Below are 25,614 nucleotides of genomic sequence, written 5' to 3'. Positions count from 1 at the left end.
GACCACTGCAAAGCCTGCAGACAAGTACAGTAAAACCAGCTCTGTTTATGACAGCATTTATTCTGCTAACATACATTTCTCTTCTGTCTTATCATGCTTCCTTCCAAGTTTAGAGATTCCTAATTGCTCCATAATAAGTAGCAGAAGCAGAACTGAAACCCAGGTCTGGTTTTTAGCCGGCACCACTGTTTTCCCTATAACAGAGCTCAAGCACTTGGGGGTATTTTTTGTTTGGTTTTGTTTCAGATATTTCTGGATTTTGAAAAAGTTCATCTTTAGAATGTCTGTGAATATATACATTATAAGTATAAATAAATACACAAACGAAAAGTAGATAGATGGATACAAAAAAATTTACATTTTCTCCCACCAGCAAATCTATGTGAGTTCTTCACAAAATGTTGATGTGCAGGGCAAGTATAGATTTCATGTTTGCTTTTGTCAAAATCAGCATTAGAATGAGTGGTACCTGGTGGGCTGGAGAACAAACATGAGGGAAGGGAATGGAAGAGGAGCCTTCCAGATAAGTGTGTGAAAGATTTATGTAATTGTTCGGGCAGAACTTGGTAAGGAACCCAGGAATGGCCAGCTGAAACCATCCTAAGCTTGAGAGTATAATAAAATAGCAAGTATTTGAAGAGAGACAAAATACCCCCAAATAACTAGTGTTTATAGTTTTTATTTTGCATCTGTGTTATTTTTCTAAATATCTAATTTCAAATAGCTTGATATATATTAAATAAATATTTCTCTCTCTCTGTATATATATAGATATATACAGAAACATGCACATAGCTTTTATTAATATGTAGCAAATACTTGTTAAATACCTATAATGCCACTAATCCAGAAAAAGGCACTATGCATGGACTTGAGGGAACGGGAAGAAGGAATTCACATGTGGTGAGCCTTGTTTGTTAGGTGTCATACTAGCTGCTACATACACGGTATCTATTCAGATTCTCACAACAGCTCTATAAGATAGTTAAGTGGCATTACTCCCATTTTACAGATAAATGAAGTTTTAGAGAGGTACCACTAAGTCTGCTCAAACAGAGATGAGAGTGCTTTTCTGGGCTAATTGGTTTCTCTTTCTCAAGAACCTGAAGAGGGAAACATGGGAAGAGGATAAGAAGGTAGTGAAAGCAAAAGCTGAAATGACATAGGAAAACGTGGAAACAGAGTCCTCAAGGAGCTATGAGCAAGCAGAGCCAAAACCAACCAAAGTGAAGAGTATGGAGAGGAAGATGCCTGGTCGGAAACTTAAGACTTGGTAATTCCAGAGTGGAGCTGAGTCGCCATAATGTTTGAGGATCAGGCCACTGCCATTGAGGACAGCTGAGATAATGGTTCCCAAAGCTGCTTTGGAGACTTCCAGTTCTTGAATTACATTTTTTCTCTGTGAGGCCAGACTGTCCTAAATTTTTATGAGATCCTGAGAGCTGCTGGCTAATCCTTATTTCAGTGCTGATGTCCACATACTTACTTGCAACTGCCAAAGCAATAATTTCTTCTTTGTCTTTCACTTGTGAGCTACTGGGCAAGTGCCTACGCTAAACCAGAACCCTACTGGAAGGTAGTCTTAGAAATGTAGCTTAAGGCTGCTAGCCCCTGAAGATCAAGGAACAGCGTAGAAGGGAGAGAACGGTGCTGAGGGGTCAACAGACAGTCCAGTACACACTCCAAAAAGCAAGAGGAAGCATTTTGTACACTTTTAAGGACAGAGTGAAATGATTCGATTTGTACTTTTAAAAAAGGGCTGATTAAAAGACAGAGAATGAGTTGTTGAGGGACAAGAGCAGTGGAGGCAGTCTATTAAAAGGCTCTTCCACTAATCTACTTAGACCATGATGGTGGCAGTGAAGATGAAGAGAATGGAGAAATCTTTTTTTTTTTTTGGATTATGGTCTTCTTATTTATTTTTTGTCTACTTGCACATCAAATTTGAAAAGATCTCTCATAATTTTAAGCTTTTTTTGTTTTTCTAGAAGCTTTCCCGTTGATATTTCATTATAGTTTTAGTGTATACATCTTTTTTTCCTAAAGTATAGTCAGTTACAGTGTGTCCATTTCTGGCATACAGCATAATGTCCCAGTCATGCCTATATATACATATATTCATTTTCATAATCTTTTTCGAGAATGGAGAGATTTAAGAGATGTTGGGGGTAACATGGATAAGACTTTATAATGGATTGGATGTGTCTGAGAAAGAGCTGTCAGGGACGACCCCAGGTTTCTGACTTGTGCGACTGGATAGATGGTGTTGCCATTCACCGAGATAGGGAATACTCTTAAGAGGACCAGCCAGAAGAATTTATAACTTCAATGGGTGTTCTCTCCTCCTGGAAGACTTAACTCCCTAGAAGACAAAGTCTTGTTTATATCTCTCACAGTACTGGCACGAGGCCTTGCACATCATAGGTCTTCATAAATAATTGCTAAGTTGAGGAATCATTACAGTATACCCAACAAGCAACCAGTGGTGGTTAAGTAATCCTTTACAAAAGGAAAAACAGCACCGAACTCCTTTCCCAGTCAGGATGGTTAAAGGCAGCAGCACTGAAAATGCACAAACACAGCCAAAAAAGTAGGGGGGAAAGTAAGAGAACAGATCTCTGTGAGCAGATATATGTAGGCAATAATTATTCATCTGGACACTAATCCTGCCAGAGGGGAGGAGTGGATCCTAAGGAAACATAGATGTAACTAGGAACTAAGCAAAAGAAAAACGGTTTAGTCACCAAAGAAGATCAGACGCATTATTATGTGACAGAAGTTATAACAATCAGAATTATGAAAGACTTGTTTTATGTTGTGTCTAAGAAAGTACTGTCAGGATAAGTGAAAAAGAAAAAAAAATGGGGGGAGAGAGAAGAATATTAATATGGATATCATTATGGAGAGTATAAATTTTAAAAGAAAAGCACTAAATTATTTGAAGTGAAAGGAAGACTATGAGGAGGGAGGTTGAAAATATGAAGAGAATAAGCCCCATAAGTGAGCAGAATCAAAGACAGGCTGAATTAATGTGAAGTGTAAACTTAATGGATGAGAAGTAAGGGCCAAGATAAATTATAGGAGGTGAAAGGAGCAGCAGGAGCAGAGCGAGGAAAGGCTAGAAACAAACAAACTGAAATCAGATGAAAAAGCCAAGTGGAACAATAGGTCCAGGTGAAAAAAATTAAAATTTTTTAATCCTTTTTTTTTTTTTTTTGAAAGCCAAACCTCACAGAATTGTAAGAAAAGAGGCAAGGCTCCGACATAAGGCAGAGACACATGCAGAGTCATTATGAAAACTAAATGTGTTTTCTGTTTAGTTTGGTTGCTTTGTGAATCTGGAACCATTTTGACATGTGGAAATATTCATTTTGATGTGCTTAAAGTGTATTGATTATGGTAATTGTTTTTTCTGTGTTGGTTGCAGTCCATTGTGATTTCCTATGGGCTACTGTAGTTGCTTTTTAACCTGCCCTGTTGGCTAATTTGGTTTAGGGGAGTCAAGCTGACCTCTGCAGGTCAGCCTCACTGTAATTACAAGATGGGAGTGCAAAGTCCAGTCAAAGAAGAGGAATTTAGAAGGATGGGACATGTGCATGTACACCTCCAAGAGGAACGTGTACAGGGTTGTGGACACTGATGGGAAACATAAAAAGGAACATTCTTGTTTTCACCACTCACTGAGCCAGTGACTTTCGGCTCCAGGCTGCGTGGAAGAAAGCACTATACGTGGCCTAACAACCGTGTTGTAGAATTTCCTAGTCATTCACTGACCTTAGAAGAGAAACTACATCCTGATCCTTTGTCATGGTCTCTGGATTTTTGTCTTTTTCTTCATTATTCTCTCTGCTTTCCTTAAATTAAAAGAATCCTCAGAATTCCTATAGCATACCATTTATATTTGGGGATTACCCAATCAGACATGTGACCTGTCAGTCTGAAATATGTATTCTACCCAAATCAGGATTGCTGCCCAGATCTGTGACTGTCTCTGGGATTATATGTTGATATTTATGTTTGTGGTGTGAATCAGCTGTCAAAAAGTGAAAATGGTCCTGGTTTGAAAAAAGTCACAATATACCTCACACCAAGGGGTCCCTAACAGTATCTTTTACCATTTTGTCCTTTATGGTGTCAGATAGTAATGAATATATATTATGTGACTAGCCAGTGCTTGCTGAGTTCTTGCTGTCGAGTACTATGCTTGGTTTGCTCATTTAATCTTGGAAACAAGAGTATGAGGTAAGCACCATCGTTATCCTCACTTTAAAGAGGAAATGGAGGCTCAGAAACTGGAAGAAAGTTGGCTAGTAACTCAATAGTAGCTGGTGGAGCTGTGATTTAAACAGTCTGATCATGAGCTGATTTTATTATCATTTTTCTCCTGGTATAAACCTGTATAGACTAAAGTTACTCCCTCTTAAGATCATTTTGTTTATTGAATAAATATTTATTGAGCACCTCCTACCTACCAGGCAGCTCTACCAGGTGTTGGAAATAGATTGAAAAACAAGACAGGCTTTCAAAAAGCCTGTTTGCTAGCAGGAGAGAAAACAACATACAATTAAACAAACAAGTGAAATAAAATAATTAGACTTGGATTAATACTATAAAGAAAATAAATAAGATACTGGGGAAAAAGAATAAGAGGGCAGAGCCAACTTTGGAGAGTATAGTTAGGGAAGGCTTCTCCGAAGAGGTGACATTTAAGCTTAGACCTGAAATAAAGGCACTATTGGGCAGGAGTTAAGGAAGGAACATTCTGGTAGAACAGAGGAGCAGTCTGTTCAGTAGATCCAGCTCCCTGCCCTAAACATTTGAATTACAGTACTTTCCCAGATACACGATTGCTTTTTCTGTCTTGATAGGATCTAGTAGTGGGAGAGTCAGTGGTCTCTTACAGTTTTGTTTCAGTGTATTGTTAGCTATTAACTATTATTAACTATTAGCTACTGTTTCCATTCTTACTAACATATTGGTGCACTTCCTCCAAACCAGTTTCTGAGGCTAACACTCTTTGTTTGCACACTTTCTTCCAGGCCCCAAACTGCAAGTGTTGCATGCATTATTATACTCACTCCTAAAGAAACCCCCTAAGTATGGACTATTATTAATCAAAAAAAAAAAAAAAACCAGATTTAGGTTAAATAACTTGCCCAGGAGCACCAACGGATGAGTGACATAGCAGGACTCTGGCCCTAGAACTACCTGACACCAGAGCCCCTCACTCAAACCACTGTGGCCCCTCCTATATATGAATACACATTATACGTATTTTCGAAAAAATTTACATCCTGGGGTTTTTTTGGTCATATTTTTCCACATCATTAAGTGTTTTCTGCCTTTTGCTATATAGATGGTGTTTTCTTTGCTTTTATCTCTTCCATCGACTTGGAAGATGTGCTTTCTGTTTTTAATTCTGATAGTGATCATCTTTAAACAAATACCTCCCACCTGAGAACAAACAGGCTATTTATTCAGAGTTTGCCAGAGCAGGAGAGCCAGCCACTGTCACTCTGTGTTCTGCAGACTCGAAGGCAGGCAGGGTCGTGGAGAGGCTTGACTAGAGGTGGGGCATCATATGTGGTTGGTTTGGGAAGCATATTTGACTCTCTCTGGTTGCACAGAGCTTGGACGCAGAATTGGGATGTTGGCAGTCATTGACCAAGTCTTGACTGTGCTGGGCCCCTTGCTGTAGAGACGTGGTTTGGCTTCCTGGGCTCGGTGCTCCAGAGATTCTGGGTGAGAGTTTTCTGGTCATGTAATGTCTGGACATTGTCCACTTGTATATGTTTCTCACTCTTCAAAATTATATTTTTGAGTCTTTTTTTAATCATTCCAGGTAAAAAATGATATGGTATCATGTAAGATGGATTATTAATCATACTTTCAGGTTCTCAGTCTATATTCACACTTCCTTTGATTTTGTAAACTAACCTGGGATTTTTCAACAAAAATTGTTGTTATAAATGGCTTGATTTTAGATTATTTTCTATTTCGAATTGTTACCAAAACTTAGACGTAATGTTTTTATTCTTTACAGCCAATCTTTATACCTTGGCATCTCCGTTTCCAAGTTCTTGAGTCCATAGATTTGAATCAAAAATTTTTCTAGTCCTTTACATGCCTGAGAATTTCTTTCTGTTCAGCTTGCCTCATCTGTAAAATGGGATGAAGTACAATAATAATACATTAAAAATTCTTAGTAAAGTGTACAGCATATAGGAAGTATTCAATAGCTATTAGCTACTTTATTATCATCATAATAATGATCATTATAGTTCACATCTAAAAGACAGCATGGCTAGATTTTTAATACTTTTTTCTCACAATCCCATAAACATTGTTCCATTTTGTGTTATTAACCTGATTTCTCTTATTTTTGTCATTTTTTGACTGTGATGTATAGGATTTTTTCCATTAACTTTGTGATTTACAAATTTTTCTGGGTTGTGTTTTGTTGTGAGTCTCTAGGGTTTTTTTCCCTGAAACCTGCCTAGTTCCTTGAAAATGCATACTCAGTTTTGTCTACCTGTTATTTGCCTGTCATACTTCTTTCTTTTTCCTCTTGCTCTGAGGTCCTACAGAGCTTCATGTTTCTCTTCCAAGTTCACTGATATGACCTGTCCTTAGGATTCTGCACCTACTGCTCCTGATTCTTCTATTGTGTGTTTGATTTTCTTTAATTCATCATTTCACTTTCTCTTCATTTTATTATTTTCTATCACCACCTGTTTTTCTCCTTTTCTGATTTCTTGCTCATACCTTATAATAGCCATGGCTTTTTGAATCCTATTGAGGTTACCAAGTAATTTTCTTTAAGAAACAAAATAGAACAGGGGGAAGGTATAGTTCAGTGGTAGAGTATGTGCTCAGCATGCATGAGTTCCTGGGTTCAATTCCCAGCACCTCCATTAAAAACACAAAAACAAAACAACTATAAAATTAACTTTCAAATGTTTGACCTTCCTCAGGATCTACAGGGTAAAATTCCCTTTCCTTTGTTCCACGATATTTTTCATAGGCTCTGTTTTGGGGTCTTTTACTTGTTTGTTTGATTGATTGATTGATTGATTTTTTATGTAACGGGCTTTTTTTTTTAACATTTTTTATTGATTTATAATCATTTTACAATGTTGTGTCAAATTCCAGTGTAGAGCACAATTTTTCAGTTATACATGAACATATATATATTCATTGTCACATTTTTTTCTCTGTGAACTACCATAAGATCTTGTATATATTTCCCTGTGCTATACAGTATAATCTTGTTTATCTATTCTACAATTTTGAAATCCCAGTCTACCTCTTCCCACCCCCCGCCTCCTTGGCAACCACAAGTTTGTATTCTATGTCTGTGAGTCTATTTCTGTTTTGTATTTATGCCTTGTTTGTTTGTTTTTTAGATTCCACATATGAGCGATCTCATATGGTATTTTTCTTTCTCTTTCTGGCTTACTTCACTTAGAATGACATTCTCCAGGAGCATCCATGTTGCTGCAAATGGCGTTATGTTGTCAGTTTTTATGGCTGAATAGTATTCCATTGTATAAATATACCACATCTTCTTTATCCAGTCATCTGTTGATGGACATTTAGGCTGTTTCCATGTTTTGGCTATTGTAAATAGTGCTGCTATGAACATTGGGATCCAGGTGTCATCCTGAAGTAGGGTTCCTTCTGGATATATGCCCAGGAGCGGGATTCCTGGGTCATATGGTAAGTCTATTCCTAGTCTTTTGAGGAAACTCCATACTGTTTTCCACAGTGGCTGCACCAAACTGCATTCCCACCAGCAGTGAAGGAGAGTTCCCTTTTCTCCACAGCCTCTCCAGCATTTGTCATTTGTGGATTTTTGAATGATGGCCATTCTAACTGGTGTGAGGTGATACCTTATTGTAGTTTTGATCTGCATTTCTCTGATAATTAGTGATATTGAGCATTTTTTCATGTGTCTATTGATCATTTGTATGTTTTCCTTGGAGAATTGCTTGTTTAGGTCTTCTGCCCATTTTTGGATTGGGTTGTTTATTTTTTTCTTATTGAGTCGTATGAGCTGCTTATATATTCTGGAGATCAAGCCTTTGTTGGTTTCATTTGCAAAAATTTTTTCCCATTCCATAGGTTGTCTTTTTGTTTTACTTACAGTTTCCTTATGTATTCGGCTTTTAAAATCCATATCAGAACAAGAAAACTATATTCAAATAGTGCCTGTCAGTAGACAAAATCTATGAAAGGCCCTCATGTCCACTGTCTGCGTACCTGGATGCTCACTGAAGTCCCTGCTCAGAATCCAACAGGAGGACAGAATAGTGTGCTGTGCTCCTAACCCAGGTGCTTGTGTTGCTCAACTTCGTTAGTATTTCTGGTCTGAGATAGATTTCCTCCTACTGCCTGCCTAGCTCTTGCATTCTCTGAGCAGATGTATCATGTGAAAAAGAACAGCCTCACCAGGATACTCTGCTTCCAGGTCTCATCCTGCCTCAGTCTCTCACCTTAAGCACTTTACTTTTTCATTCATTCATTCAACAGGTATTCCTTGAGTGGAGCCCATCCCCAGTCAGAAAACATTCTGTGTCCTGGGGTACAGTAATGGACAAGGCAAACAAGTCTGTACTGTCATAGAATTCCATTCTCATTCTTATGAGGAAGCAGTGTACCGTGACCACTTCCTGCTGCCTCCACTGCTTGTAATGTTTCCTGAGAGCAGAATATAGAAAGAGTCAGGCTGATGAAGAGAAAGGGATCCATATCAGAATATGAGTCTAGCTGTGACAGAGGGATGTCTGTCCTCATCTCCCATTGGGATAGGTTTCCAACAATGGGGCATTTGCTCTGACTTTGAAGGAAGCTCAGTCAGTTGCTCTTTTCAGTTCAATTCTGTTGATTTCACAGTTAATGAAAAGTCTTCTCAAATTCTGTTTTAGGTTTGACTCTTTTTTTTTAACACCTTTATCATGGTATGATTCCTGTACAGTAAACTACACATAGTTCGGATGTACAATTTGATGAATTTTGGTAGACGCATATACCAATGAAACCACCACCACAATCAAGATAGCTAACATTTCCATCACTCCCCAAGAGGTGCAAATTTCAAATTCCCAATTTATCCCTTCCCACCCCCTTAAGACTCCTAGTTATATGTTTGACTCTTGATGCTAATTTTCAGTTATTTTTTTTCCTCTGTCCTCCAGAGTATTTTAGTAAGAAATTGAGACAGGTTATCTTGGACTACAATGCTGACATTTCAAAACTGGAATGTTGATTCTTTAGTGTTGAGTTTGGAAGTAAACATGGGATATGTAATACCAATGTCCAGTCCTAACCCTTCAGAGAGATGGCAGAGCTAGGGACAGAGCCCTAAAATCATCAGAAGAGAAGGGACTTGTGGATCCTCAGGTGAAAGTTAATAAGCTCTCCAATGATGGGAGAGAACTACAGAGCCATGACCATGTTTTTAGAAATGTCAACATCTAGGGGACAAAAGGAGACTAAGCCAACACATTGCCCTCTGTTGATTTGATTTTCTTTTTACTCTCCTGAGAAAATTTATATATAAATGAATAAATATTCATTAGGGCTTGGTTATCCACTTTGCTAAATATGCATGATGACCCTGGACTTTTTTTTTCCGCTTCATAAACTGTCCCTCTTTTCAGCCAAGCTAGAGAGAAGTTGGAATCAGAGTTAGGTAATGAGTGAACCTCTAGTTATTTGAGATATATGTCTTGAGCAGTTTTCTGAAATACAGTCTACCATTTCAGAATTCTCTTTCCTACATAGCTACCATTATTTTAAGGCTTAGCAAATTCCAGGCACTGTGGTAAGCACTTTACATGCATTATCTCATTTAATCTCCACAACAATAGTATGGGGTAAATATTAATACTCCCATTTTATAGTAAGAAAGTTTTCTATGATAGAAATTCTATGATTTACCCAAAGTCACATACACAAAAAATGAGAGTAGCAAATGCATAGGTATTTGAGAGGCTATATGAAAACACAGCTAATGTTCAGGGATTTTTTTTTTAATAAGTAAAATATATTGCTTCTGTGCAAAAGATGTCAAAGAGTTGCTTTGACACCTACTGCTTATTCTAACATTCAAGACATTTATCAACGTTTCCTTTGGAGATATATTCAGAATTATTTTGTGATATAAATATTAGTTTCATTAACTGACAATCATGCCTTGTTTTTGGCTGGAAAGTATTGAACACTTATTCAGCATATTTATCTCCACAGGACTTTTGGGTTATTATAAAAAAAATAATTTTTTTCACTTGAATCAAAATTTCTCCCTATGTAAATATTCAAAAGAATCTGCTGCAAAATAATGTACGTTCCTTATAGTTCTGCAACTATAGTAAGAAACACTTTTATGCATCTATTAAAATTCTGTTAATGAAGAACACATAGAATCATGGGAACTACCTATTATGCTAACATAAAAGATAGTATGCGTATTACAACTGCAGTTATGTAAAAATATGCATCCATAGAGACAAAAACAAAGACTAGAGTAATTTCCAGAAATTAAGAATGATTGCAAAATTATGAGGGATATTTCAGAATTTTTCAAAATCTTCTCAAGTCTAGTTACCGTAGTAAAGTAGCTAGTCTTTTTTTTTAAATTGATTAACATATGCTATTATGTTAGTTTCAGGTATACAACATAGTGATTTAATGTCTACATAAATCTCGAAATGATCACCATGGAAAGTCTAGTTACTGTCACCATACAAAGTTAATACAATATTATTGACTATATTTCCTATGGTGTACATTACATCTCCATGACTTAATCACTTTATAACTAGTAGTTTGTACCTCTCTATCCTACCCCTATCCATTTTGCCCACCCTCCAACTCCCATCCCCTCTAGGAACTACCAGTCTGTTCTCTGTATTGTGAGTCTTGTTTTATTTTGTTTTGTTTGTTCATTTGTTTTGTTTTTCGGGTTCCACATATAAGTGAAAACATACAGCATTTGTCTTTCTTTGCCTGACTTACTTCACTAAGCATAATACCTTCCAGTTTCATCCATGTTGTTGCAAATGGCAGGATTTCATTCTTTTTTTTTATGGCTGAGTAATATTTTATTATGGTGTGTGTATACACACACACACACACCCCACAGCTGCTTTATCCATTCATCTGTTAATGGGCATTTAGGTTGCTTCCATATTGTGGCTATTGTAAATAATGAACATAGGGGTGACTAAATCTTTTCAAATTCATGTTTTTATTTTCTTTGGATAAATAACCAGAAGTGGAATTGATGATTCTTATGGTAGTTCTATTTTTAATTTTTTGAAGAACCTTCATACTGTTCTCCATAGTGGCTGCACGAATTTATATTCCCACCAGCAGTGCACAGGGGTCCCCTTTTCTCTGCATCATCACCAACACCTGTTATTTCTTTGTCTTTTTGATTATAGCTATTCTGAAGGGTATAAGGTGATATCTCATTGTGGTTTTGATTTGCATTTCCCTGATAATTAGTGATGTGAAACATCTTTTCATGAGTCTATTGGCCATCTGTGTGTCTTCTTTGGAAAAATGTCTATTCAGGTCCTCTGTCCACTTTTTCATCAGATTTTTTTTTTACATTGAGCTGTATGAATTCTTTGTATATTTTGGATATTAACCCCTTACTTGGTATATCATTTGCAAACATCTCCTATTTGGTAGTTTGCCTTTTCGTTTTGCTGATGGTTTCCTTCACTGTACCTGTTTAGTTTGATGTGGTCCCATTTGTTTAATTTTGTTTTTTTTATTGTCCTTGTCTGTGGAGTCAGATCCAAAAAAATCCTTAAGACTGGTATCAAAGAGATTACTCCCTATGTTTTCTTCTAGGAATTTTATGGTTTCAGCTTTTACATTCAAGTGTTTTATCCTTTTGAGTTATTTTTTGAATATAGTATAAGATACTGGTCCAGTTTGATTCTTTTGCATGTAGCTGTCCATTTTTCTTAGCACCATTTATTGAAAAGTGTCTTTCCCCCACTGTCTATTCTTGCCTCCTTTGTCATAGATTGACAATACCTGCATTTATTTATTTCTAGGCTCTCTATTCTGTTCCATTGATCTATGTGTCTGTTTTTGTACCAGTACCATACTGTTTTGATTACTGTGTAGTTTGAAAATCAAGGCTAAAGTAGCTAGTATATATCAAATCAAGTCAGACAGAGTATACTTTGAAATCAAGGCTAAAGTAGCTAGTCTTTATGGTAATCAAAGCTGCCTTCACTTCCTTATGCTCTGAACAACTATGTTAAATAAACCAGTAGCTGTGGACAGTCATTCGCAAGGAAAATAGTATCTCTGACAGTTTTTCAAGGACGACTAATTAACCATGGGGCTAGGAGATACTCTCTATAACGAAGTACCGTAGTTTTCTAGCAGTTTTTCTTTCCTGTGGTTGTTTTTAAAAGTTGTTATTGTTCCACTCGTATGTACAATTATCATTTAAATATTCAAGTTGACTTTAAGGCTGCTGCTCTCATGGGAAGAATGTTAAGCATTCTTGATCAAGAAACTACAGCATTTTATTAACTGTATTATCAAATGTAAATTCCTAGCCAGACATTAAAGACTTAAAACTACGTGTCTCCTTCCCCAGTAATATTTTAGTATAATTTTCCCCCTCAAGACTTCTCTATAGTGATTAATTCTTCCCTTGTTTGATGTACCTCCTCATGATCCAACACTGCAAACTTTATATATGGGATTAAAATAATTAAAGTCCCTATATTTTGATAATTTTTGTTTCACATCTTCATTTTTTGATAAAATAAAATATTGCAGATAAAACTCAGGTCCTTTGTTCCTTTCCCCAGACCCATTCTCTTTCCTTCTTTAGAGGCAGCTATGATCATGCATTTGTGGAGGAATCTCCAATATGTTTTTGTACTTTTATATATGGACCTATAAACAATATATAATGTTATCGTATATACTTTTAAGATTTACAAGTGAGCAGCTACATGCAAAAGACATGTAGAGAAGACTCTACATGTCTTCTATGACTTGCTTTTTTTCATTCAACATTGTTTTGAGATCCATCTACATTGTACTAATAGATTTTGTTTATTTAAGTTCCCTGGAGCATATTAATGGTCTCGTGATTGCAGTTTACTTGAAAACAAAGGAGCATATTCCAAAAAGATCTTAGGTTACCCCCTGTGTGACAAGGAGGGAAAACTCTTGCCCAAAGAGCTTTCTGCCATCTTTGATTTGGAGAGTCGGGTGGAGTGTCTTTCAAGTGTAAACACCACCTCTGAAGTAAAAAGCATCTGGTCAAGGCTAGGATAATATGTGCCAACTGGGTGAGGGAATGGGGAGTAGTTTAAAATACAATTATGCTTAGAGCATATGCTGTTTAAGATACCATTCCTCCCTCCCAGCAAGAGCCTGTCACACTGGTGTTGATGGCTGTGTTCTTCTGCTATGGAAGAAACAGAACTAGAGTAGACAAACGTCTCTTTGGCATTTGTCTGATACACAGATAAAGACTTGGGTCTCAACATTCCCTCTGTAGCTGGTGAACATTTGTTGAACACCAACAGTGAAATAGGCACAGGAATTGCAGCTGCTTGCAATATCATTTCAGTGTAAGCAGGAGCCTTGCTGAGTTTTCCTGCCTGTCTTTTATTAAAGGTCCACACACGTTCCTGTTGGAGAGGACCAAGTCCAGCACATGGAGCTGGTTCAGGATCTAGCGCACGGGTTTAACAAGAAGTTTGGGGAGTTCTTCCCGGTGCCCAAGTCCATTCTGAGTAAGTAACAAATGTGAAATTGTTAAATCAGGGTGCATTTGGAAGAGAGGATTGGATGACGGACCAAGGCTTGGAACTTTCTTGGGACTAAACTTGGCTTTGTCATGGATAGGCTTCAGGATTTGTAATGAGAATTCTATCCTTTCCTGTAATGTAATGTAGGACTCTTCAGATTATTGAAAAAAAATAACGAAGAAAGTTTGAAAAATATGGGAGAGACTAGAAACTAAAAATAATCATTTTTGTTATAAAATATTACATTATATATATAAAAACACATCTCATTTAGTAGAGCAGGTATTTTTCCCTATTCTGTGGTTGAGGAAAGAAATTAAGGCTTGGCAAGGCTGACTCTGTGTCCAAGTCATGTATCTAGTTGGTGGCAAAACCTGGGCCCTACATTGAGGCCTCTGGTTCCAAAGCCAGTTGACCTTGTGTTCCCTATTCACAAAGTCAAAAGTGTAAGAACTGCTGGATCATAATCTAGATATAACAAGAGGGCATTCATAATCCTCGCATTCTGCCTTCTTAAATGCACGACCCAGACGGAATGTGCAACCTACCTACTGAATCCAAAACCTCGCCTGCAGCTTGCAAGGCTGTGCTGCGCTGGAATCTTCTCGAGGGAAGAAGCTGTAAATCTCTATCAGCATTTTGGTAGCAATGTAAACTTGTGGCAAGGGCAGAAATCACTGAATCTAAGCTCTGTCCATCGTTATTAAGCTGACAGCATTTTAGAGAGTGTAACTCATGCCTAGTATCAATTTAGAAGCATAAGACGGCTGTAAATTTCTAAGTTATTCCGACAGTTCACACAAAGCCCATGCATTGAAATCACCTTCTTTTAGCAATAAGGACTATTTTAATGCTTTGACCAATTATTATTTTACCTATTTTAACTTTATATGTTTCTGTAAAAGCCATAAATTGGGCAGTTATTAATACATTGGTTTATGAAGCACGCCTTAACATCTTGATTCTATCAGAGCAATAAACAAGTCACTTGTTTCATTCTCACACGTGTACATGTGTGTGTTAGCAATTGCTTACATAATCATGGGTAAAGAAATGGAAAGATGCCACAGGTTGTGTAAACCAGCACAAGGGCAGGAGGGGCAGTGGTTGTTGGCAGGGGTGATTAACCAGTAGGGAAGACCAGAGGGGAAAGAAATAGACAATATTTTTTAACAGGTATTCACAGCAAAAACAGTATGATTGATACAATTTCATTTGTGTAAGATTGTACATTTTTATGTATATATGTACATTAAAAGATGCATCAGAGGGAGGGAGGAATGAATAGATGGAGCATAAGGGATTTTTAGGGCAATGAAATTATTCTGCACAATACTATAGTGGTGGCTACACGTCATTATGCATTTGTCAAAACGCATAGAATGCACAACAACAAGAGTGAACCCTAATGTAAACTATGGACTTTGGTTGATAATAATGTGTCCTGCCATGTTGGTTCATTGATTGTACCAAATATGCCACACTGATGAGGGATGTTGAGGGTAGGGGAGTATATATGTGTGAGTGGGGAGGGCTGTGTGCAAACTCTCTGTATTTTCTGCTCAATTCTGCTGTGAACCTGAAACTACTCTTAAAAAATAGTCCATTAATAAAAAAAAGATGCATGAAAATATCAACAAAATACTGACAGAATTAACTAACATTTCCAACATCTTCACTTTCATGCTTATATAAATTGCTTAATTTTTTTTATAATGAGCATTTGATATTAATTGGGTAAAAATAATAAAGTTACTTGGTGTTCTTGGCACTTAAGATCTAGACACTGACATTCCTATTGGTGTTTTTTTTTGTTTTGTTTTTGTCTTTGTTTTTTTGGTCTGGGTTTTGTCTTTCGTGCCTCTGTGTTGGTGTTTCCACCTAGCATCGATGAAGAAGGTGAAATCCCTGCGTGATCCTTCTGCCAAAATGTCGAAATCAGACCCCGATAAACTGGCCACTGTCCAAATAACAGACAGCCCTGAGGAGATAGTGCAGAAGTTCCGCAAGGCTGTGACGGACTTCACCTCGGAGGTCACCTATGACCCGGCCCAGCGAGGGGGCGTCTCCAACCTGGTCGCCATCCACGCGGCAGTGACCGGACTCCCAGTGGAGGATGTGGTCCGCCGCAGTGCTGGCTTCGACACTGCTCGCTACAAGCTGGTGGTGGCAGATGCTGTGATCGAGAAATTTGCTCCCATTAAGAGTGAAATTGAAAAACTGAAGATGGACAAGGGCTACTTAGACAAGGTTTTACGAGATGGGTCGGTGAAAGCCAAAGAATTAGCATATCCCGTGTGCCAGGAGGTGAAGAAATTGGTGGGGTTTCTATAGGAAGTTTCAACTAATCACAAAAAGGCTTTTATATCTTGCCGTCTGCTCACTCCAATAAAGGCAGCTTTCCTTGCCAGGGAACAATTAAAGTTTGGGGAACGCTTTATTTGGGACACCTGATTATTGGCTTCATTTGATGAATAATGATTTGTAGCCTTCAAATAGAGCAGTGTTCTAAATCACATCAGCAACATTCTGTGGCAAAAACAAATCAAACAAACAAAACCCACCGAAGAAGGCATAGCTATCTGAATCCTCAGTTATTTGAGACACACTCTTTGGCCTTAATTTATTCACACAAATGTGATTGAGGTGAGTAGTAATTTGGCAAACAGGGGTATTATTGTGTCTGTCTGGAGTACTTATTGTCACAGGTGCTCACTTACCTATCCCAACCCTTTAAAAAGTAATATAATAGACATAGTCCTTGGGATGCAATTGGACCAATTTGTATTCAGACCCCATAAAAATAAGTTGATGATTATCATTCATTCGTCACTGAGATGGTACCTGCTTTAATGTATTTAATCAGCTTAACTTATTTCCTGAGAAACCACACTGACTATTCTAGCAAGGATTATTTGCTGTTGTTTTAATTCAGAAATGCATAATATAACCTTCTGAGAAGGTTGCATTATTTCAACTCGATTGATTTACTGTACAAAAGCCCAGATCCCTGGATTATGTTCTTTATAAGCCTTTCATTGCATTTGTCTCTCAGTTTAATCTCGCCAACCCCCTGTGAAATATATAGGAGAGGGACTGCCGTTTTACACCTGAGGAACATGAGGCTCAGAGAGGACAATTAACTTGTACAATATCACCCTGCAAGTAAGAAGCAAATCCAAGATCAAAACCTTTACTCCATATTCCTAAGAATAGTGCTTTTGTCATCAACACAGAGCCCTGAGAGGCAGCATGTTTGAGACTCCAAGCATTTTTATTTATGAAGGTGAGTACTGGAAAGACCTGAACTACAGATACTGTTTATATCAGCAGATCATCCCATAGCTACCAGCTTTAAATCTGGATTCAGCCAGCCTTGGTCACATTTGCTTCTCAGGACCCCCAAAGCAGGTCCCAAGTTCTGTCTCCTCTTATTTCGAGGACACTTCAAAGTATATTCTGCCCTATTACAAGACTAGTGAGGTCTGCCGAGTCAGATTTTCCCAGTGATTGGAAGCTTTGCACCTCACCTCCACCTCCATCTAAGTAGCAGCAAGTCACTCGAAAACCTAGCTTCCCTGCACTTCCCTTTCCCACACCTGAAAGTGGAAATGACCATCCTGAGTCACCCCACCAGGACCAGTTAGAAAGACTGATTTTGTAACAGAAATTGCTTAGAGGTTTTTGCCAGTGGCTACCATGATCACCATTTATACATAGGAGACAAGTATACTGGGCAATGAATTTTTACTCATGTTTCTTAAGAGAAAGAAGTAAAGTGATCCTTTTATCAGAACAGATAGAAATATACCAAACACTGCATCCTAGAGTCCAAATTTAAAGACCCTTTTTGGATCTTTTCTTGGAATAGGGTGTCTAGAATCTTAGAGCCTCTTTGGCATATCTCCTCCAAGGCTCTTTTTTTTTTTTTTTTTTTTCCTTCCAAGGAAACCCTAATATGAATACTAGAAAATGACCAAATTAAAGAATTACAGGTGGACCTATCCAACTGTTTATTTTTTTACCCCCTTACAACACCTTCCATTCCAAAGAACAAAAGGCACCTTGGAAGAAAATCTTAGAGGAGAGAAACAAGATGACATGTGATAACTTTTAGGGGGCAAAGTCCTATAGAGATGAGGTTGGGCTTGTGAGAATCCTGTTGTTGCTCTTCTTTGAAAGTGGCCATAGGACTCAAGTCCATAGTCATTGAGAGATGTGCCCAAGGGAGCTCAGGAAGTTTACAAAAGAGCCAAGGCCAGAACCTAGATTTATGTTCACATACCTTCCAATTATCATTTACAGGCCTCAGCACAGTCTTTTCATTGGGATGAAAAACTGGAGAGAAATCCAACTTGTGGCTTACCTGAGAAGGTGATTGTCATTGTTATTTTCCAGTTGCTTTGTGGAGAGTTGAAATGACGAAAAATACTTAGATGGTGGTAATAATGGTCAAATAACTTGGTGCTCTGTAGCTCCATCTACTGACAAACCCTACTTCAAACTCACCTTGACAGACTGTCACTCGGAATACTGTGAGGGTATCTTGCCTTTTGTAGATGCTTCATAAACATTTATCAAAATAATGTCAGAATGTGGGCTAGAGAGTCCTAATAAATTGTGGGTTTTTTCCCCCAGAAACCTTCCTGATGCAGACCATAAAAATGCACATCATAAAACAATAACGCCATTGCGTCCTCACTGTGTATCAGGCTCCATTGCTAAATGTCTTATCACAGTGTTTTTCCAGACCAGCAACATGAGCACCACCTGGGAGCTCATTAAAAACGCAAGCTCTCTGGCTCTACCCAAGACCAATTGCGGAAAAACTTTGAGGATGAACCCAGCAATCTGTTTCAACAGCCTTCCAGGTGATTCTGATGCCTGCTCAATTTTAAGACCCACTGCTTTTATATGTAGTCTCTCATTTGGTCCTCATAACCCAAGAAAGTGATACTGTTACCAATCTCATATTTCCTCAGGATGGAACCGAGGCATAGGAGGTTGAGTAATTTGCCTAAGATAATTCAGCTTCTAGCAGGTAGGATCCAGAGTCCCACGAGGCCACAGTGGCTCCTGCACAATGTTTTCTGGTGTGTTTGGGGTAATGTGCTCTGAGGCTGCACTGTCCAATATGTACCTGTTTAGATTTAAATTAATTTTAACTAAATTTAACTTTAACCACCACCCCATTTCCTCAGCAGCACTTAAAAGTGCCAGATAGCCTCAATGGCTAGTGGCTAGTGTACTAGACAGTACAGGTGAGAATATTTCAGTTATCACTGGAATGTCTATTGGACACTGCTGCTTTAAGGCATTCAGCTGATTTTGCTTGTCATAGGTCAAGCCCATATAGCTGAGGCCGCTTCCCGGAGAGCTCTTCAACTGGGGAATTCATGAAGATAGTAAAAGGATTAGTTGAGAAAGACAGACCATATAGTTTCCCAAACTTATTACCTATAGTCTCTTAGATAACAAAAGCTGGCATGTATTGTGTACTTGCTATATGCTGGGCACTTTGTGTGCTTATGTGCAATGTCTCATTTAATATTTATATCAGTCCTAGAAACTGTTAGTGCTACTTTTTCAAATAAGAAGTAAGATTCATCAGCTCGTCTGAAGTCACACATTTATTATTAGTCTATAGTTTCTCCTAGTTAGAACCCAGTGGTACCTCTTAACTGAAAGTGCCAAGGAAGTGGTGTGCCCCTTCTTGACTAGTCTAGATTCTAATCCTCTCCTGTGTATCCCATTTTCTTAACCCTCACAGCTCCCTCCCTGCCTCCTTTCTTCAGTGCTCTTATAATTATTCCCCCAAGTTCCCCATTTGTGCACACAGCAGCATCTTTAGGTTGCCTTCTCCCAGACTGTTCCTTCCAGTTTCCTCTGTCAAGTGCTGTGTGCCTGTGTTATGGGAGTGACTGCGTGCGGTGGGGCAGCTCTTGGTCTCTCTCGCTTTAACATGATGACTCTGTTCTCATCGACTGTGTGTTCTCCCTGTGGGATCAACATTCTCTTTTTACTCTGTCGACTGGAGGGGGTCTTTTGAAATCTTTTTGGCTGGGAAGAGTCTCTTCCTCCCTGAAATTGAGCTGAAAACAGATTGCCTATCACTAGCATGTAACATTTTCAAACACTCTCATAGACAGTCGTTCTGGAGGTTTTACTGTTGTTTAAAACCTCATATGTTAACTTTCAACAATTCTGTTATATTGGCTAGGCTGGGATTATCTTATTTCTCTAGGAAGGGGTTCAGAGCGTAGATGACCTATCCTCAGATATGTAATCCAGCATTATGACAAGTTTATGTAGGGCCTGCTTTGTGAAAGGTACAGAGGAAATGCAATATGCCTATAATTTAGAGAACACAGAAACACTAGCTAGCTAATGCTGCGTGAGCACAGGAATGAGCAATTAACCAAGATGTTTAGGGAAGGAAGAAGACATAAGAGAGGAGAAAGGGCTTTCCAATCAAAATCTAGAACACAGAAACACGAAATTTGCTTTTAGGGAAAAACAAATCATACAGTATATGGGCAAAATGAGAATGGAAATATTAGAGTGAACCACATGAAATTCTCAATATTTGATTATTACTTTTTACCAGTAGTTCCATGGCGATCCATCTTAACATAACCAGTGAGCAAGCATTTTGTAGAGTGCCTGTTTTGCAGGCACCATCTAAGCATCAAGAATTCGAAATGAAAAAAAAAAAAAAAGAATTCGAAATGAGACCCAGTTCCCACCCTCAGGCTCCTCCTTGCCTGTGTGGAGTTGAGCATGGAGGCCAGTGAGAGGCAGAACAGCAACTAGAGCCAAAGTCTTCCAAGTCTGGTACCTCTCCAGGGTCCATCAACTATGGCATTAGCTCTTCATTATTGGAAATACGGCTTCTGGATGTCACAGCCAGTGGCTCTCAGATAAATAGAGTATTTAGTATTTGATACAACTGTACTGTCTCCAAGTATGTGCTTTTGCTCTGGGGTGCCTACTCCCCACTCCCCATCTCTAAATGGATGCTCGATCCAGCTACTGCTGTTACTTCTCTTACCTGTTGCTGCTTCTACTTTTTTCTAGAGAAACAAAACACGCCTCCTCCTGAGACCTTTCAACTCTGGCATTCTTCCAGCTCAGTGCTTCGCAACTCCCACTCCTAATGTTTCAAGATCTCGCCTGATACTTGTGTAGGTTTCATTTCTCTATCAGCCCTCCTTGATGTCTCACACTCCTACAGCCAATGTAAGCTTCTAACACCAGCTCATATGTGTCTGGGCACCTGTGTACTCCTTGTTTCCTTCTCACTTTTCTGCAGTAACTACCACTGTGCACACAACTCCTATCTACTCTCTGCCCCGTTGTCCTTTCTGCACCAGCACCATCATGACTTTAGTGCCATTCTCACACCTTCTACAACTTCATATTCATCAAACAACCTGTCCCTCCTTAGTCATCTTTTGAGGAGAGAACACCCTGATGTCCCTTTAATGGACTGGCATATTGACCTGTCAAGGTAAATGGAAGAGTTGTTGCCTTTTGATCCATCTTAATTCTGAAGTAACAACCTCTGTGTTAGGCATAAATGCCTCTCTACCCCCTCCATTTAACCCCCCTCCCCCAGAAAACAATATGCACAGATACACAAAGAACCTTAATTGTATTTATGGTCCAGATATTTGTCACTTTATACATGGATTTGCCATAAAGTTGTTGTGACCAAGACTGCTAACTAACACCCCAATATCCAGTCTCTTCTTCCCTTTTGGAATGGAACGCTCACCTTAATTTTAGGAAAGTACATAGTCTCAGGTAGGAACTGCATCTCCCAGCCTACCCTGCAGCAAGGTATAAATTTGTTCTAGTCAGTGGGATATGAACAAAAGTGATATGCGCAATTTCCAAGTCACATCTTTTTTAAAGGAAATTGCTTCCCCCTCCTTATTTCCCGGTACAGCAAGTTGGACCCATGGATGAAAGCCACAAGAGAAAGATGGGGAGCATTAGCCCCCAGCTTGGGACCCTGGACTTGGGAAGCAGTGCTGGCTTTCTGTCGTGGATTGCCCACTACCTCTAGACTCTTACATGAGAAATAAAATTTTATCATATTTAAGCCCCTTTATTTTGGGATCTCTTCGTTATAATGCCTTAGCTATTATCCCAACTAATAACTAATCTTACTAGCCTCTCTGTCTAGTGTCTTCCTTCCAACTGGATTACTTCAATTCAATTAAACTAACATTTTGTGAGAGCCTTCTATGTGGCGGGGCAGTAGTTTTCAAGGTGTTGCTCCCAGACCAGCAGCCTCATCTTCACCTGGGACCTTGTTAGATATGCAAGTCCACAGACTCCATTCCAGAGCTACTGAATGAGAAACTCCGGGGGTGGGACTCAGCAATCGGGTTATCAAGCCCTCCAGGTGACCTGAATGTACACTGTCTGAGAAGCACTGTACTGGAGGGGGAAGGGGTTTTAAAAAAAAAAGGAATAAAACCCAGCCTCTCTCAAGGAATTTACGTTGGAGTGAAAGAGGTGCAAATAGATAACCAGTCATGAAAACAATTATTGTCTTCACTTTCTGCCATTTCCTGTCTGCTCTCCTTTTTCATCAGATTAACTCAGGATAGCTTAGATTATTTTTGTTTATATTGGTGATTATTTATAGACAGCCTAAAAATTTAAGTCATTTGGGTCTATGCAAATCCTGAAAGGGGAAATTACTGACATTACAATTGTAGACAGGTCGTCAATATTAGAACCAATGAGAATCTCCTGAAGCCAAGAGAGACAAATAAGAAGAGGAAGGTATTTTATACTGTGGGTAGTAAAATTACAGTACTTATTACCCTATAAAGGGTTATATGGCTTAGAAATAAAAACAGTTGAGTGTGGATTAAATTTATGAGTGAGAAAGTCATAAAATTACATTAAGTGCAAGTTAGGAATGTTTACATTATTTCTGAAAGTATCTAACATCAGTATCATAAAAGAAAACTACCATCTTTGCTGTCACCACCCTTATTATCATATCTTCAGTGTTCAGAACTCTAGGCTAAGCCCAGGCTAGCCCAGTGAGGTATTGGTGGTGGGCTGGAAAGGAAAATGCCTGAGAATAATGACTCTTGTACTTGGTGTATTTTGTGTAAAACTTGTACACACTTCAGAGTTAATGAACGCTAAAGGGAGAAGAAATAAGGGAGACAATGGATGCAACTGATAAAAGAATTTGTTATGATTTAAGATTAAAGCCAGTTTGACATTATTCTTATTAACAAGAGACAATCAGATAACTGAAATCTGTAGATAATCCACAAGTTAAATATTATTACCGCTGTACACAGCAAACTGATCTTATGCTTTTGGCGCAGGAGCAATTGCAGAGAAGAAGTGTTAGCACATCCCCAAACCAGCCAATCTTGAGACTCAGGAACTCTAGGCTCTTTATGATAATGAAGAGGTGGCTGTTAGTGTTGCCCAGTTTCCCCAAAGTTATGTGAGTCTTTAGAAGAAAGGGTTTAATTTCCCCACACACTATTAAACACAGCGTCATTTGTTGCTAGAAATTATATTAGCTCTGACTTATACATTTTCAAAGTCTTGCAGTCTATTTTAACTACCATCCAATTTGGTAAAATACAACCACTTTTATTTCCTTCTTTCCCTTCTTTTTCCCTTTAAGGATATTTCAGCCATCTTCTTCCCCAAAATACTGTCAGTCAGGATTTCTATTCCAAAAAATTTGGAGTCAAAAGCATTCAACAGTCTGAAGGCAAGTAAGCTTTTTATTACATTTTTATTGAGAGTAAATTGAACTGTGTGGGCAAGCAGGCGAGGGGCTCCTCTGTGAGGCCCCAGCATGCTCCACCGTTACGCCCCAGCAAGGATTCATGTTACAAGAATTACATCACAGTAATCTGCTTATACTGGCTGACCAGACCCACCAGGCCCCTGTGTGCTGCCAGGCAGGTTAACTCCTTCTTGATCCTCATGAACCTTCCACAAGAGAGTTTATGTGACCCCCTCAGAAGTTTCTTTCTTTTTCTTTTTCTTTTTTTGTTACAAAGCCATTTAGTTTATTCTCATCAGTAATGCTGATATTCTCATGGTTAACACAGAAGTCTCTTTCTTATGAGTTTATAATCTTTTTCTAATTTAACATATGAAGAAGTATTTGGGAAATTATAACTATATTTTATCTTCACAAACCAGTATCAAGCATAAGAATTGTTATCCCCATTTTACAGATAGGTTTTCCCTGTGTAATTTGGCACCAACTGATCTATTAATTGCATTTGAAGTTTGCACCATAAATTACTATTATTTTTTATCTGAAATGTACTTGTTTGTAAGTGCCTTTGAGCACATACTGTTGCAAAAAGATTGGAGCTTGTATTATTATTTTTGTCTTGTTGATTACTCATAGTCTGGAGCACACTCCTGGGCACAGAGTAGATGATAAATAAATGCTTACTGGCTGAAAACAATGCTGGGATGAGAGAGAGTTTAGGGGCTGCCAAGTTCAATAGCTTCATGATACACATAACTACATAAATTTGTTAACTAATTTAACAAATACGTAGTCACTACTTGCTATGTGCCAGGCACTGCTCTAGACACTGGGGGTACAATGGTGAACAGAATGGACAAAAATCCCTGCCCTTTTTGAATTGACATTGCAGCAGAGAGAGACAACGAACCAACAAGGAAATTAAACGGTGGGTCATAAGGTGATGAGTGTCATGTAGAAATATAAAGAAAATGGAGGTGGAGTGTGTTATGGACTGAATTGTGTCTCTTCCCTCACCCCCATAAATTCATATATTGAAGTCCTAACCCTCAGCACCTGCGAATGTGATTTTATTGAGAGAGAGGGCCTTTATAAAGAGGTAAGTAAGTTAAAATGAGGCCATTAGAGTGGGTCCTAATCCAGTCTGATGGGTGTCTTTATAAGAAGAGGAGATTAGGACACTTAGAAAGACCTCAGGGCTGCTCGTGCACAGAGAAAACACCGTGTGAGAACACAAGGGAGGTGGCCACCTGCAGGCCAAGGAGAGACGCCTCGAAAGAAGCCAGATCTGCCAATACTTTGATCTTGGACGTCCCGCCTCCACAGTATCAGATAAATTTCTGTTGTTTAATCTGTGGTATCTTGTTACGGCAGCCCTAGAAAACTCATCCAGAGCCCTGGTTTTAAATAGGGTTATGAAAGATGGTTTCGTTGGAGTTCAGTTTAAGCAGAAAACTGCATGGGGGAGGAAGACAGTGATGTAACATCTGGGGAAGACCAGTGCAGACAGAGGGAACATCATACACAAACACCTTGATGCAGGAGCGTGCTTGACTTGTTAAAGAACAGCAGGGACATTAGTGTGGCTAGAAAATATTTACTTATTTATTTTTAATTTTGTTTTAATTGAAGTATAGTCAGTTACAATTTGTCAATTTCTGGTATACAGCATAATGTCCCAGTCATGTGTATACATACATATATTTATTTTCATATTCTTTTTTGTTAAAGGTTATTAAGAGATATGAATACAGTTCCCTGTGCTATACAGAAGAAATTTGTTTTTTAAAATCTATTCTTATATATAGTGGTTATCATTTGCAAATCTCAAACTCCCAAATTTATCCCTTCCCACCCCCAGTAACCATGAGGTTGTTTACCACGTCTGAGAGTCTGTTTCTGTTTCATAAGTTCATTTGTGTCTTTTTTTTTAGATTCCACATATGAATGATATCATATGGTATTTTTCTTTCTCTTTCTGGCTTACTTCACTTAGAATGACAATCTCCAGGTCCATCCAGGTTGTTGCAA

General features: G+C 38.4%; 1 protein-coding gene across 2 annotated transcripts in view; it reads left to right on the top strand.

Moving 5' to 3' along the window:
* WARS2 (tryptophanyl tRNA synthetase 2, mitochondrial) overlaps positions 1–18,388 on the top strand; it is an 87,349-nt gene extending 68,961 nt beyond the window's left edge. Inside the window, exons 5-7 of one of the 2 annotated variants that reach the window (XR_010382254.1) lie at positions 13,669–13,787; positions 15,688–17,088; positions 18,108–18,388. Coding sequence is in view for 1 of the 2 variants with exons in the window: in XM_010980537.3 (XP_010978839.1) it covers positions 13,669–13,787; positions 15,688–16,136 (568 nt within the window). In the remaining variant the exon portion in view is untranslated. Of the gene's footprint in view, positions 1–13,668; positions 13,788–15,687 lie in introns of both variants that reach the window. The other variant, XM_010980537.3, reaches the window with a different exon arrangement.
* The last annotated feature ends 7,226 nt before the right edge of the window (positions 18,389–25,614 follow it).

This window comes from Camelus dromedarius, chromosome 9 (assembly GCF_036321535.1).
Source record: "Camelus dromedarius isolate mCamDro1 chromosome 9, mCamDro1.pat, whole genome shotgun sequence".
In the NCBI taxonomy this organism is placed as follows: domain Eukaryota; kingdom Metazoa; phylum Chordata; class Mammalia; order Artiodactyla; family Camelidae; genus Camelus; species Camelus dromedarius.
Note: the sequence above shows the minus strand (reverse complement) of the source record. Positions and strands in the feature narration are given on the sequence as shown.